Source organism: Ambystoma mexicanum, chromosome 8 (assembly GCF_040938575.1).
Source record: "Ambystoma mexicanum isolate Mex_15411 chromosome 8, UKY_AmexF1_1, whole genome shotgun sequence".
Lineage (NCBI taxonomy): Eukaryota > Metazoa > Chordata > Amphibia > Caudata > Ambystomatidae > Ambystoma > Ambystoma mexicanum.
Window position 1 is genome coordinate 18,069,002 of NC_090929.1, and position 14,149 is coordinate 18,083,150.

The following is a 14,149-nucleotide window of genomic DNA, read 5'->3' on the forward strand; positions in this document are numbered from 1 at the left end:
CTCGACAGAACCAGTACCACCACAACCCTGAGCGTGGGACGGTTGAGGACAATACCTCACCGACAAGACCCTCAGAGAAGGCCTCTCAGATCTGTCGATATAGACTTTAGCCTCCACAAGAGGAACCTCAGGTTTCAACCTGGTACGTAAAGCTCCCTTAAAAGGGGCCTCGAGTCGGGACTCGGTACAGACTTTAGCCTCCACAAGAGGAACCTCATGTTTCAACCTGGTACGTAAAGCTCCCTTAAAAGGGGCCTCAAATCGGGACTCGGTACAGACTTTAGCGTTCACAAGAGGAACCTCAGGTTTCAACCTGGCTACAGCAGGGAAAGCTCCAGAAACTGAGACCTCAGGGTGAACCCTGGTATCCCAGCACTCAGCCGAACTGGGCTTAACTTTAGCACCGTGATGGTGAACCTCAGAACAATGTCCGGTACTGGAAGGTCTGTCAGAACCCTCTGAGGAATCTCCGGTACGCCTGTTAGGCCCTTGGTGCACCTCACGGGAAACCCTGGTGACAGAGCTACAAGAAAGGCCCTTAAAGCACTCCCTTAAGGAGTCAAAGTGCATAAGTCTCTGAAACTTCCCGAAAAAAGGCATCCTCTGATGAAGAGGCTGCCAGGAAGCAAGACCGAATGTGGTAGTGGCATCCGAGCACGCCATTCATAGGAAGGGCGGAACGGATTCACACCGTCACGTGGAAAAGGTTGTCCCCCGAAAAGAAGATTCTAAGCACCCGCCATCGATAGCGTGGGTGTGAGGGAAGAATCCAAAATGGCCACCGTAGACGACACGGGAAGGCCCACCATTTTGTGAACATCTGAGGAGGACTGCGTCATATGTGTAGATGAGGCAATTGACTCCACAGATTGGTCAGGGGACTTGACTGAAATTGTTAGCCTTGAAACAAGAATCCTCACCACAGCCGGTACTATGGGGCCTTGGATGTTTACTGGACATCCTGTCCCTTGTACTAGCCTCCAAAGGAGGAACCTCAGTAATGCCGGTAACATAGGAGTAACGGTCGACAACCTCTCCCTTTGGCCCCTCAACAGAACCGGTGACTCCGCGAGCGCGGCAAATTTGAGGAATCCACCTCACAGACAAGACCTTAACAGGCCTCTCAGTTCTGTTGGTACACACCTTGGACTCGTTAAGAGGAACCTTGGAACAGAGTCGGGTCTAAATAGCTCCCCCGAGAGGGGCATCGAACTGTGGTTCGGTACAGAAAGCCTCAACAGGGTGGGAAGCTCCTGACAAGGAGACATCAGAGCGAACTCTATGCTGGCTATTAGCACCTGATCGGTAAACCTCGGAACCTGATTCGGTGTAGGCAGGTCCCTCGTGGAAACCCTTGGAGAAAACCCCTGGTATGCCTATTAGGCCTGCGAGGCACCTCAGGGAAAACCCTGGTAGCAGAGCTTTTGAAGCCCCTCCCGGACCTGGAGGACCCCAGGAAGGAGTCCCCCGGGCAGGGTGCCCTGAAAAGTAAGGAACTTACCGGGCGTCTCTTCTTACCGTCGATGAAGAGTTGAAAATGAGATGGAGGAACCTTCTGGAAGATCTCCTCCCACTGACGAAGGCAACGCTGAAGTGCCCGGACCGAAAGGGAGTTGCAGAAGAAACACGAGTCCCAACGGTGATTCGGTCCCAGACACTCCAATCAGAGAGAATGGGGATCCGCCCTAGCGAAGCGACGTACGCAAGAGGAACAAGTGGCAAATCCCAAATAATCTGGCATAGACGGAGGACTACGCGACCGCAGAACCGGAGCAGGAGAGAAGGACAACAGGAAGAAAAAGGTCTTCACAGGGATACTAGTGCGTCCAGCCCCAACCGCGTGGGGAAAAGGACTGAAGGGCGATGCACGGGGCCGAGCTAAGGAGGGCGGGGTTATGGCTGCGTGTGGTACCCCGAATAAAAAGAGAAGAAGGACAAATTTTCAATTTGATGCTTTTTTACAAAAAGGGCTTCGGTCCTGTCCCACAGGACGGAATGTCCCAAAAGTATGGAGGAAAGGGGACGGGACACAGGAGTAATGCAGTTAATCTTAACAATGGAAACACTCTGACTCGTCTTGGAGAGCTGACCATGCCTACATGGAAAGGATCAGTGTGCTTCCATGAATAGGTTGATCAGACCAGAGTACCACCATTGATGAGGCCAAGCTGGAGCCATGAGGGTCATTGTTGCGTTGTATTGCTTCAGTTTCTGGGTCACCTTCCGCATGGGCGGAATTGGGGGCAAAAGCATGCAGAAAAACATCTGACCAATCATTCAAAAGAACATCCTGCTTGAAACCTGGCTGCAGGTATCTCGAGGGAGACGAAGACTGGGAGACTGCATTTCCTGATGTGGCATAAAGGTTGAGCTGAGGCCTTTCCCATCTTGAAAAGAAGGAGTCCATGATGTCATTTAGGACCTCTTACACGGGTCTGCTCGAGGTGTCAGATGTATCAGCATGATGGAGCCATTCCAGTCGAGCAACCATTTCCAGATCTGTTGCATGTCTTTGGTTGTCGAGGCTAGGGTCTGCAACCCTTGTATCTCCAGATGTTTTGGACTACAGCTCACATCAGCCCTAACTAGCATAGTCATGAAAGTAATAGTCTAAAACCTCCGGAGAGGCGCAGGTTGCAGACCCCTGGCCTAGGTTGTACATTGTAGTTGTACTGTCCATTTGTATCTGGATTTCATATCAAGGTCAGGTGATCCATGTGTGCCCCTCACTCCTTCCTGGAGGCATCCGTCACTATATATTGCTGTTGATGGGTGTTTGGAAAGACATGTCTTTAACATTTGCACCCTTGCATTACTAGGTCAAAAATGCCTCAACAGCCTGAGTCAGTGTGAGAAGCTCTTGCCACGCGCAGGTTCTCTGTCACTGCTGATCCTCCACACACTCCTGAAGAGGTCTCATGGTTCCATGTGTTAATATCCCAGCAAAAATATTGCGATACAAAAATATCACCATATTTTGGCGGCGATATTGGGCCATGGACCCTTCAGGGGACACCCCTGCATTATTTTTAAATGTGCAGGGGACACCGCCACAACCCCCGCTCCCACAAATTATCCCCCCCAAAAATATCACCTATGGGCGACGACCATATGTACGCAATATTTTTAGTGGGGATAATATGTAGGGATACCGGTCTCATGTTGAGTCCAGCATGAGGATCAAGTAAAATGCAAGAAGTAATTGCCCCCAGAAGAGAGAAAATGACCCTAGTCACTTCTGTCTCATGGTTTGAGATGTGTGTCCCATAGAAGGCAGCCTTCAAAGGGTACGCTTGCCTTTTCCACACCTACTGTGGCTCCCAGGAAGTGAATCGATGGTGTCAGGAGGGCAGTTGACTTTTTCATGTTGGACTGCTGTCTAAGAATTTTCAGGACTTGAAAGCCAGTTAAGATTCCTTGGCGATGGGCAGAGATGACTTGATGAGCCAGTCAAAAAAGTGTGTGTTAACAACTATTCTCTTCACTTTAATCAGATACTGTATGCAGACACTGCTGCTCTGCATTGAGATAATACCTTTGGGAAAGATTCTAGGGTGAAATGAAGCCTCAGGAGCTTTCAGTGTTCCCCCACCGCTGCAAAGTGGAAATGTGCATCCTGCCGATCGACAGAACACATCCAGTCACCCTTCACAAGATGTGGAATAATTCCATATAGGGTTCCCCACCGCTGCAATGTGGAAATGTGCATCCTGCTGATCGACAGAACCCATCCAGTCACCCTTCACAAGATATGGAATAATTCCATGTAGGGTTCCCCACCACTGCAATGTGGAAATGTGCATCCTGCCGATCGACAGAACACATCCAGTCACCCTTCACAAGATGTGGAATAATTCCATTTAGGGTTCCCCACAGCTGCAATGTGGAAAAGTGCATCCTGTCGATCGACAGAACACATACAGTCACCCTTCACAAGATGTGGAATAATTCCATGTAGGGTTCCCCTATGCTGTAATGTGGAAAAGTGCATCCTGTCAATCAACAGAACACATCCAAGCACCCTTCACAATATGTGGAATAATTCCATGTAGGGTTCCCCACCGCTGCAACGTGGAAAAGCGCATCCTGTCGATCGACAGAACACATCCAAGCACCCTTCACAAGATGTGGAATAATTCCATGTAGGGTTCCCCACCGCTGCAGTGTGGAAATGTGCATCCTGTAGATCGACAGAACACATCCAGTCACCCTTCGCAAGATGTGGAATAATTCCATGTAGGGTTCCCCACCGCTGCAATGTGGAAATGTGCATCCTGTCGATTGGCAGAACACATCCAAGCACCCTTTGTCAGGTTTTCACATTATTTACCTCACATTTGCAAGGGCCCTAGGAGATTTGGGCGTATCAGACATTATTTCTGGAGAACTAGAAGGGGAGGTGTGTTTAAGTATTAGATAAACTCTGGTTTGAGTGTAGTAATTTTCATTTTAAAGTTTGTTCATCTTCCCTTAACTAATTTTCACTTAGAAAGATGAAATTCTCCCAAGCCAAGATGGCGGAACACCTTTCCAGCAGTGATTGGTTTAGATTACAGCAGTCAGCATTGTGTTGTCATTTGAAATGTTCATTTTAGTTCTAAACTGCCTTTCATTAAAGTTTCTACCTGAGTAGGTCATGTTTTTAGTTAGCTCCAGTAAATAAATTTACAGTTTCCACAAGATAGTTGTAGACTACTTAATATTATTAGTTTTCACCTCATCTAAGTATAATAACCCAGTATTACCCAGTCATAGTTAGAAGACTTCAGCAGAAGAAAGAAAAACACAAGAAGCATCTGATGGCAGTGTAGCTGAGTATCCAGTCCTCAAGAAAAAGACCAAGCTAAGTGATCATCTGGAAGTTTCAGTGTTTATTGTAAAGGATTCAAGAATTCGTAAGTTACAACTTAAGTTTTTGAACTGGATTCCGGAACATTTAATTTAATATTTTGGGTTTTTAATGTACTATTCTATTTCGTGTGTATTTTTGACTAATTATCATTAATAGAGCGAACGGTTCAGATTCGCTGTGTTTCTAACTTCTAAAACATTTTATTAACGTTACTAACTTCGTATTATCTACGGGCACGAGAAGCGAGCAAGCAGTCAGTGCGTATTGCTTTTGTTTTTGATGCGCGCATGTAAAGAAAAGGACCCTACGACGTTGTGCGTGCGTCGCTGCCATTTTGGAAACAACGTTGTGCGTGCGTCGCGGCCATTTTGGAAACAACGTCGTGCGTGCATCGCGGCCATTTTGGATTGCAAGTATTTTTGTTTATCTCCGTAACGCTTCATACGAGAGACTTTGGAGTTTGTAGACTTTTCAGTTGAGGGTTATTTTTTTCCGATTTCAAATACTTCTTACAGCCTAATGGGATTATTCATCTTCAAATTCAGCACCAGGTATTTTCATAAAGAAAAGAACAATATTCTAAGTATTTTTTCAAAGTTACTTTAGACTAAGATTGGATTAAGCAGTAAATCTTTTTCTGGGTATTTTATTTAAGGACAAATATTCGTGTGCTAAAGGAAAAAGATTTTAAGTGAAAAAACGAATTGCTGAAGAAGTTCTTTTTTGGATTTGACATAGCAAATCTTGGTAAAGCATTTACAGTAGTCTGCAGTCTATTTGAAAAAACACATAAGGAAACAGCCTAATAGCTATGAAGCTTAGGCTACAGGTAACTAGAACAGTGTTGTTAAGAAAGTTTAAGTCAAGTTAGAAAATATATTTAAAAGGATTGCCTTCTCATTTTAGGTTCTCTACTGTATAAAAACAAAAGACATTCCTGTGAAGACAGACAGAAGTGCCAGCAGCAAGAGTTCCTGAATTTGTTTGTTTTCACCATTCCCCTTTCCTCTTGGGTTTGCCTGTCCAATAGTTTAATAGTTACAGGATTGTTGGGCTGGCAGGCTTAGGGGGTCTGGAGGGCCAGCTTCACTCCTGCAGGATCCTTCAACAACAGTTTTTGACACCCTTCACAAGATCTGGAAAAATTCCATGTAGGGTTCCCCACCACTGCAATGTGGAAATGTGCATCCTGTTGATCGACAGAACACATCCAGTCACCCTTCACAAGATGTGGAATAATTCCATGTAGGGTTCCCCACCGCTGCAATGTGGAAAAGTGCATCCTGTCGATTGGCAAAACACATCCAGTCATCCTTCACAAGATGTGGAAAAATTCAATGGGCCTCATTACGAGGTGGGCGGTAAGGGATTACCGGCACCGGTAAGGGCACCGGTGCCGGTAATCCCCTACCGCCCTATTACGAGTTCCCTTTGTGGGTCCTTCCTTAACGCCTGGTTTTACCAGGCGTTAAGGACGGGACCCGCAAAGGGATACCGGGGTCAATAACAGTACCGCAATGTGCGGTACCGTTATTGCCGCCTTCCCCCTTCCCATTGAGCCCTATGGGGGCTCAAATGGGAATGGGGAATGGCTCTGGTGAATGGGGAATTACCGGTCCCTCCGACCTTGGAATGGACCGGTAATTTATCCATCCACCAGACCGGAGTCGGAACGATTTTGGAGGCAGCCATGGCGCTAATAGCGCCATGGCTGCCTCCAACCTCGTAATGAGGCCCAATGTGGGGTTAGGATCCCGAATTGTTATTTTTTGATGAACTTGTTTGCTGTGCACAGAGCAAGGATAGGTCTCATTTGGTCTGTGCTTTTATCATCCACAAGAAACTAACTGGAATAGATCCCTTTTCCTCTTTGTTTCTGGCACTTCTCAATAGATCTGTTTGGAAGGAGCACCTTTGTCTCCTGACAGTTGATGTGCCCATGAAATTGCAACTATGGCAGCATGAAAGTGGCAGGTTTTACAAACTTTATGGAATAACTATTCTGTACAATATTGAACATCCAATTTATTTTTTGTAATTTGAACTAGTTGCTATTCCTGACCTTGCAGAGGTTAGCTACTTTCCGCCTCATTTGGGTTGGTATCCCTGGTGATAGGGAGATTTTTGGAGCCTTTGAAAGAGCTAATGGCTATGCTGCTCAAAAGAAGAGCGGATGTGCTGTGGAATGTATTTCTTTGCCTTGTAAGAGGGTTTGTAAACTTTCATTTTAGTATCTAGTCCCACAGACTGTCTTCATGTGCATCTATTCTGCGGCAGCGTGGGCTCCAGAAAGAGAGTAGCCTGAAAAGGGAGGGACAAGGGCCTTTGATTGGGATATTTCTTTCAAAGGAGACAACCGTGCCCTTGCTGACCCCCTCTTGGAATGTTTATTGCAGCCATTATTGCTGAAAGGTTCAGCCACAGCCTTAGAAGCACTAAGTGCTGGGTTAAATGTTGTACAACCTTCTTCAAGAATGTGCAGCAGACGCTTCTACTAGCCAGCTCGAAGAAGCTCAACCACACTTTTGACTGAACACCAAAGGGATTTATTGTCTCTCTCCAGAATGGCTAGAGTTTGCAGCCTGGATAGTTGAAGCCACTGTGGATCACAGTTTAGTACCCACAGAGTCCATTCTTCTACTTTTCTTTTCCGAGGGTGCTGGTGAGCAGGACAAATGCTGAGATGACTACCGTCGTTTCTTGATGGCTAATACGATAAGGCAGTCAAGTAGCGTGTCCTTATGGAGAAAAGGAGGATCAGAGGCTGAGCTCCGTATTTTCTTTATGTATGTATGTATGTATGTATTTATTTTTTGTATAGCGCCGATAGCCCGTGGGCATCAGGGCGCTTAGGCAAACAACGAAAAACAAAACAATACAATAGGAACGTCTGCGCTAAGCCATGAGGTGGTCATAATCCCCCGTATCCCAGTTCATAATCTGAAAAGATGAGTCTTCAACCCTTTCCTAAAAACAGTAAGGTTGGAAACGGTTCTGAGTGTTTCTGGAACACTGTTCCACAATCTGGGGGCCTGCACCAAAAAGGAACTGCCCAGCCCAGATTTCAATTTAAACTTGGAGACGATCAACAGACATTTACCCTTTGAACGAAGATTCCTACTGGGGGTATGAAGCACTAAGCCCTTTTTCAGATACTCAGGAGCAGAGCCGTACAGGCATTTATGCACCAGGCAGAGAGCTTTGAATTTAATACGCTCCTCCACTCTGAGCCAATGCAAGGCTATTCTCTCTGCAGTAACATGATCTCTTTTCTTCAGATTTTTTACCAGCCTAACCGCGTTGTTCTGAAGCACCTGACAACTAGAAACATCCTTAGAGGAGGCCCTAATAACAGGGCATTGCCATAGTTAAGCCTTGATAGTATAATGGCCCTGGCTACGGTGGCCATATTACCCTCATTAAGAAACGGCCTAATGGCTTTCATGAGCCTTAAGTAATATGCCGTATTTTTTTGTAGGTAGCTAGTCTGGGCATGAGCATCCACCTGTGAGTTGACCATTATTCCCAGGGTCTTCACTTTCTGGACCACCTGGATAGTGGCATTCTTGATTTTAAACGATTTATACTCAGCCCCCAAGTTCGCTAGCTGATGACTTGATCCAAACAGCATCAGCTTGGTTTTAGAGTCGTTCAGACACATCCAGTTTGTCTGCATCCAACCGTCGATTATCTTATAAACCCTGGCTATTATTTCACTGTCTGAATCATAGTGGCTGCCACCCAGTTCCAGAATGAGTTGGGTGTCGTCTGCGTAATTTGTAAACGACACCCCCGCATTCACCAGTAGACTGCACAATGTGCGCATGTATATGTTAAACAACATGGGGGACAGACTGGCCCCTTGTGGGACTCCGAATAAGATGTCATACGGATCAGAAAAACTTTATCCTACCTTACTTCTGGGGCACCAGCATGGGAGCCAAAAGGCTCCAGCAAACATGATACCATTGGTGTTAGGGGTCCAGCAGGTTCTGTAGGCACAGCAGTGTCCTGCCTTCAGACCCTATAGTGATGTTTCATTTCAAGGATTACCTCTTTTGGATGTCAGAGAAAGTAATCATGGCCTCTGGCAGGGAGATCCTGGAACAATACCACAGAAGCCTGGATCAAAGGATAAGACAGAGGGGAAAGGGGATCAATTGAACATTATACAGAGAAAGCAGAGAAAGGCCCCGAACCTACTGAAGAAGTTACCAGAACTGGTACAGAAGGTGACTAGAGACTATTGAAAAATAACCTACTAAAAGAACTTTGGAGTGAAGAAGAAACTTGTTGAGAAAAACCAGTCAGATGAAGGGAGTCATTCTTCTGACTTCGTTGAGTTGCTTAGAATAGTGCTAGGGTCAGGTAGAACTAGTTTTTGGACAGCAGACTATTTTTATTTGGAGACTTTCTGACGAATAACGAGCACCTTGATTATGTATATAGGCAGGGAACACTCTCATAGCAATAGGGAAAGATAGGCATTATTCTTATCATGTGATCAATAACCAGTGAAAATGTCAAAACCGTGTCCACGTCCTTTTTCTGACCCACTGCAACTCCCAGCCTGTTTTCTTCCCTTTCTTTAAGCTGCAGAGAAACGGGGCACTCTTGTGTAGTGTGGTATCCAGGAATACAGGCAATACAAAAGGCAAGAGATTCAGAATTGTCAAAAAGTGTAATATGAAGTCTAAAGAGGGACATGTTAAAGACAAAAGAGAATAGGTAAAACGTCCCTCCACCAGGGAAGCGCTCTGATAAGATTATCTATGAGAAACAGCTGGGAAATCAGCACAATTGCATGAAAAACTGGTTAGACCATCATAAAATGCTTCAGAGAATTCCAGGAAGTGTTTCCTGATCATCATGCACGCTTCAACACTATGGGAAGCAGGACCCGCTGGCTGCCTTAAGAGGGAGTGTCCTTTTCCCTTTCATATAACAATGCTCATCTGTTTACTTGTTTTCATTTCCTTTTTTCAAAGCCTTCTATTTGGAAATGTCTGCCATTGGTTCACAAATGTGCTTTTCTGAAGAAAACTTGCAAAATGAAGCCAGATAGACAAACATGTTATTTTGAATTTAAATGATGTAATATTACTGAATTAAGTTGCCCCCCTTTCTTATTGAAATTAGCATTTCGAGATATAGCTCATGGGTGAGGATGTGCACCCAACAAGACCCCAGGACGGGCCATTGAACGGCTTTTCAGAGAACTCAGGGCGTGAACAACTGGTAACTGGAAATGGTATTTCTTTGAGCACCTCTGCACTTTTTAAAGTTGTGAAGTGAAGCTATGTTCTCTATTTTATATATATATGTAACTGCAATACTCTTTTGTGGGTTGGTCCACATCTGAATGTAATCCACTCTGAGATGTACCTGTTAATGGTATCTGTTTGCACAGCTGTACCCCAAAAAAGGCCCGGTAGGTGCTGCCTCCTGTAGAAGCAACAAAGCAATGGGGAGCCCAAAGGTCTGAAGAATGTTGGGTGTCTGGAAGTCGTTGTGTCTTGGCTGCAGGCTTCGGGTTCTATGGGGCTTGCCGGTGTACCTCTAGCTGCTGGTGGCATGTTTCTTGCTGTTGGTAGTTGGCCTCTTGGTGTTGGTGACTGCTCTCTTGAGTAATCATCTCTGGCTGGTGGTGGCTAAACTCTATATTGGGGGCTTGCTGCTGGGTACTTGGTCCATTGGTTTAAGTGGGGTGACAAATCGAGGGGTGCGTGGGACTGTAACGGTGGGGTGTGGCCTAAATGATGGGCGTGTCCTGAAGTGTCTCCAGCACAGGACAATATAAAAGTGGCTTTACTCGCTGTCCGAAAGCTTATTTCTTTTCATTAGCCCTTGCTGGGGATTCAAACCTCAGCTCTGCCTGTCATGAACCAGTGTCACATTGCATTGTGATATTTCATAGGTGCTCACTTTCGTTTGTTTTATTGAATAGACTGTTTGGCACATAAAGCGTTTTACTGGCTTTATGTGTCAACCTGTCTATTCAATGAAACAAAAGAAATCCAGCATCTCTGAAATATCACAGTGCAACGTGACACTGGCTTGTCACCGGCAGGGCTCGGGTTCGAATCCCCAGCACGGTACAATAAAACAAAAAGAGTGGCTTTCTTCACTGTCGGGTTACTGGTAGGCTGGTGGCTGCTGAGGTAGCCCCGGCAGCGCCCCAGCTCGATCAAAGTTTTGGGAGACTGCCAGGGCTTAGCCCCAGCCCACCTAAAGCCCTGTGATGGTCTATGGCTGTTAGTGGCCCAATTATAGCTGCTGACCTTTTAGTGTTGTGGGGGCTGGGACTTGGGGCTGGATGTCTATCTCTAGCTGCCAGTAGGTGGCTTCTCGTGTTGGTGTCTCTGAAATATATTATAAATATAAAAACACGCTGCTTCGTTGGGCTGACCAAAGAGTGCAGGAGGATGATGTTTAGAGGTCAAAAGTTGCGAAGTTTTCAATTTGTGGCAGAATAGAGTAAACGTATGGATGGATTTGAGAGCATGTCTAAGACTTCCAGAGAGAGCAGCCAAGAATGGAGAAGGAGAATCATCCCTTGCGGGAGAATCCAGAGTGGAGGGCAGAGAGGAGAATGAAGCTAGCCAGAAGATACGTAGCACTTCAGCCAGAATCCATGGATTTGGGTGGTTTGTCTCTAATTGCTTGTGGCTTTTTTCTTGGTGTTAATGGCTGGTTTCTAGTGGCTTTTGGATAGTTTCAGGGTGTTAGTGGGTGGCCTCTGGGAATTGGTGGCTGGTCTCAGGGTCTTGATGAGAGTGTCTTTAGATGTTTGTTTGAAGATTTCAGAATGCTTGTATATGAATGTCTAAAATGGGTTTTTGAGTTGCTCTGCCTTTTCTACCTAACACTGAATGAAAATATCTAAAAAGTGTCTTTGTGAGCACAAGAGGAGACTCAAACGTCCATTGTGCTCGGCTCAGCGTATATGAGGTGCACCCTGACCCTACTTCACAACCCATTTCAGACATGAACGGCACTGCTAGGACACTGTAGCTCTGTCCTCCCAGATGCACCATGAAAGCTCATCATCACAGCCCACTGCGGGCTTCTACTCACCAGGATCTCATCCTGCACAGGGTAACCATAGCAACAGCAGCACAGCATAGAGGCGGGAGAAAGAGAGAGAGGGGGAGCACAAGAGAGGACACATGTTACCAGGAGAGCGGGAGCAGAACAAGTCATGGAGAGTCTGGAAAGAATCCTGCAGAGATGCCTTTTGCCCGCCACCCACTGACTTCACCCCACCCAGTGCCCATCTATTAGGGTCTGTAGACTTGGATTATGGGACCTATCAGAAATCCACCAATGGGAGAATGCAGACCCATTTTACAAGGGCTTACAGGAGTGTCTCCTAACCCCCTGTCCACCCCATGTAACACCCATCATCAATTACCAACTGCCAGAGGTTCTGTTAAGCAGGCCCCTTGGTATGCAAAAGTATATTGGATGTGAACCTTTAGGCTTCGTTTGGGAATTCTGGAAATTGAATATGCACATTTAGCCTATCGAATTAGGATTGTAAACAGTGCACCCACACTATCCTGCCAAGAGCGCCTACTTTCTGGTCTGGTGTGATCAACCCTAAAGCCTGGAGTGGGAGGTAGTGAGAGCTGCAATTCATTTTGTTTGCCAATTCAAATCATAGCCTCTGATCTCAGACAGCCAAGCAAGAATGACCCATTGTGCAGATTGTGGCAATGGGTTCAGTGAGAAACGAACACTGTTCACTGGGAAATGGATTGGCATCACTCATCACCAGGCCAGACCATGAGAGGCCAGTGGATGGTGAGGCTTCATTTTGATAATGATTGGAGATTGGCTTGAACCAGTTGCGAGCAACAGGTGACATCCACTGACACACAAGGAGTCACTGTGAAGGCTCAGGAGTTGCACTCTCAGCGCCTCATGGCACCTCCACATTGAGATGAACCTGAGGTCCCTGAAAGCCGGACAGATCTGTACTCCTGTCTCCAAGGGACCGGTGTGGTGTCCACAAGGAGTATGAGAAAGTGATAGGATGGGAATGTGTGTGACGGGAGCATGGTTGCTATTCTACTCCTGGCATGACTGCGCTCTGCACCACTTCCTCCCACGCAGCGGGCTCTGCTTAGGAATGAGGATGTTGGGTGACTCCACAGGTTGGAGGTATGGCTGGAAGTGGATGGAGAGGAGTGAAGGAGGCGCAGGAGGGCTAGCAGAGCTTCGTATGGTGAGGAAGAAGCTGCTAAGGAGGTCACACGTACGAGGGCAGGCTATGGATGGCAGAAGCAGCTGCAATGAGATGTGACAGCAGCATCACTTCATGACATGCTGTAGAAGTAAGTGCTTTCACACCAAGCTTCAGCAGAGGGGACCTTTGCAGCACTCTTACTTACTGGACAGGAAGCATTGCCACATCTTAGTGATCTGAAACATCACAACGTTGTACACAGCTATTCTCGCCATCCCTAGGCTCACACATTTCCCCTGCTACATTCTTAGTTCTATCTGCTTTTCTACAATCTACCAGGCAATGGTTCTGAGCCAGCAAAAAACAGACATGTACACTACAAGGACGCAAGCGTCAACATTCTGTCAAGGCTTAATTCTTACATGAAATCAGCAGCTACCTATACATCATCACGGATGTGAGAAAGGATGGGCACCTTACAGACTTCGACATGGCCTACCATAGCCCCAGCTGTGTCTCTCCGACCCAGAATCAGCTTCACACTAGCCTGATCTGGCAAAGGCACCGCTCCCCCGAAACATTATTTCTCAGCAGTTTCTAGTACCACACTGGCCTGCCCTCCCTGACTCAACACAAGCTCTACACATTTGCTTGAGCTGGTATAGCCAGCCTGCTCAGCCCTCCTTGGCCCAGCACTGCGATGGCATAGCTAGCTTGCTCACGGCTCCCTGACTCAGCACAGGTTGTTCACACCTCCCTGTTCTGCCACAGCAAGCCTTATCACACATTCATGGCCTAGCACAGGCACTTCAAACCTCCCTGAACTGGCAAGCTCACCTTTCCTTGGCCCAGCACAGGCTTTTCACATCACCTCCCTGAACTCACCCAGACAGCCTATGCACTCCTTGACCCAGTATAGGCTTTTCTCACCTTCCTGAGCTGGCATACTGGCTGGCTCATCCCCGCTTGACCCAGCAAAAGCTCGCTCTTCACAACATCTCCCTGATCTGGCATAGCTAGCATGCATACTCACCCTGGGGAATGGAACAGCCTTTACATGCCTCCATGAGCTTGCATAGCAAGCCTGCACACACCACCTTGCCCCA

The 14,149-nt window shown here is 46.6% G+C and overlaps 1 protein-coding gene across 10 annotated transcripts in view; it reads right to left on the minus strand.

Moving 5' to 3' along the window:
* The window catches only part of DNM1 (dynamin 1), a 1,028,058-nt gene that overhangs the window by 371,165 nt on the left and 642,744 nt on the right, over nucleotides 1–14,149 (minus strand). For 6 of the 10 annotated variants that reach the window (XM_069609159.1, XM_069609155.1, XM_069609154.1 and 3 more), the window contains exon 14: nucleotides 11,930–11,941. The exons of the other annotated variants lie outside the window; for them this stretch is intronic. In XM_069609159.1, the coding sequence (XP_069465260.1) occupies nucleotides 11,930–11,941 (12 nt within the window). The remainder of the gene's footprint in view (nucleotides 1–11,929; nucleotides 11,942–14,149) is intronic. 10 annotated transcript variants of the gene reach the window in all.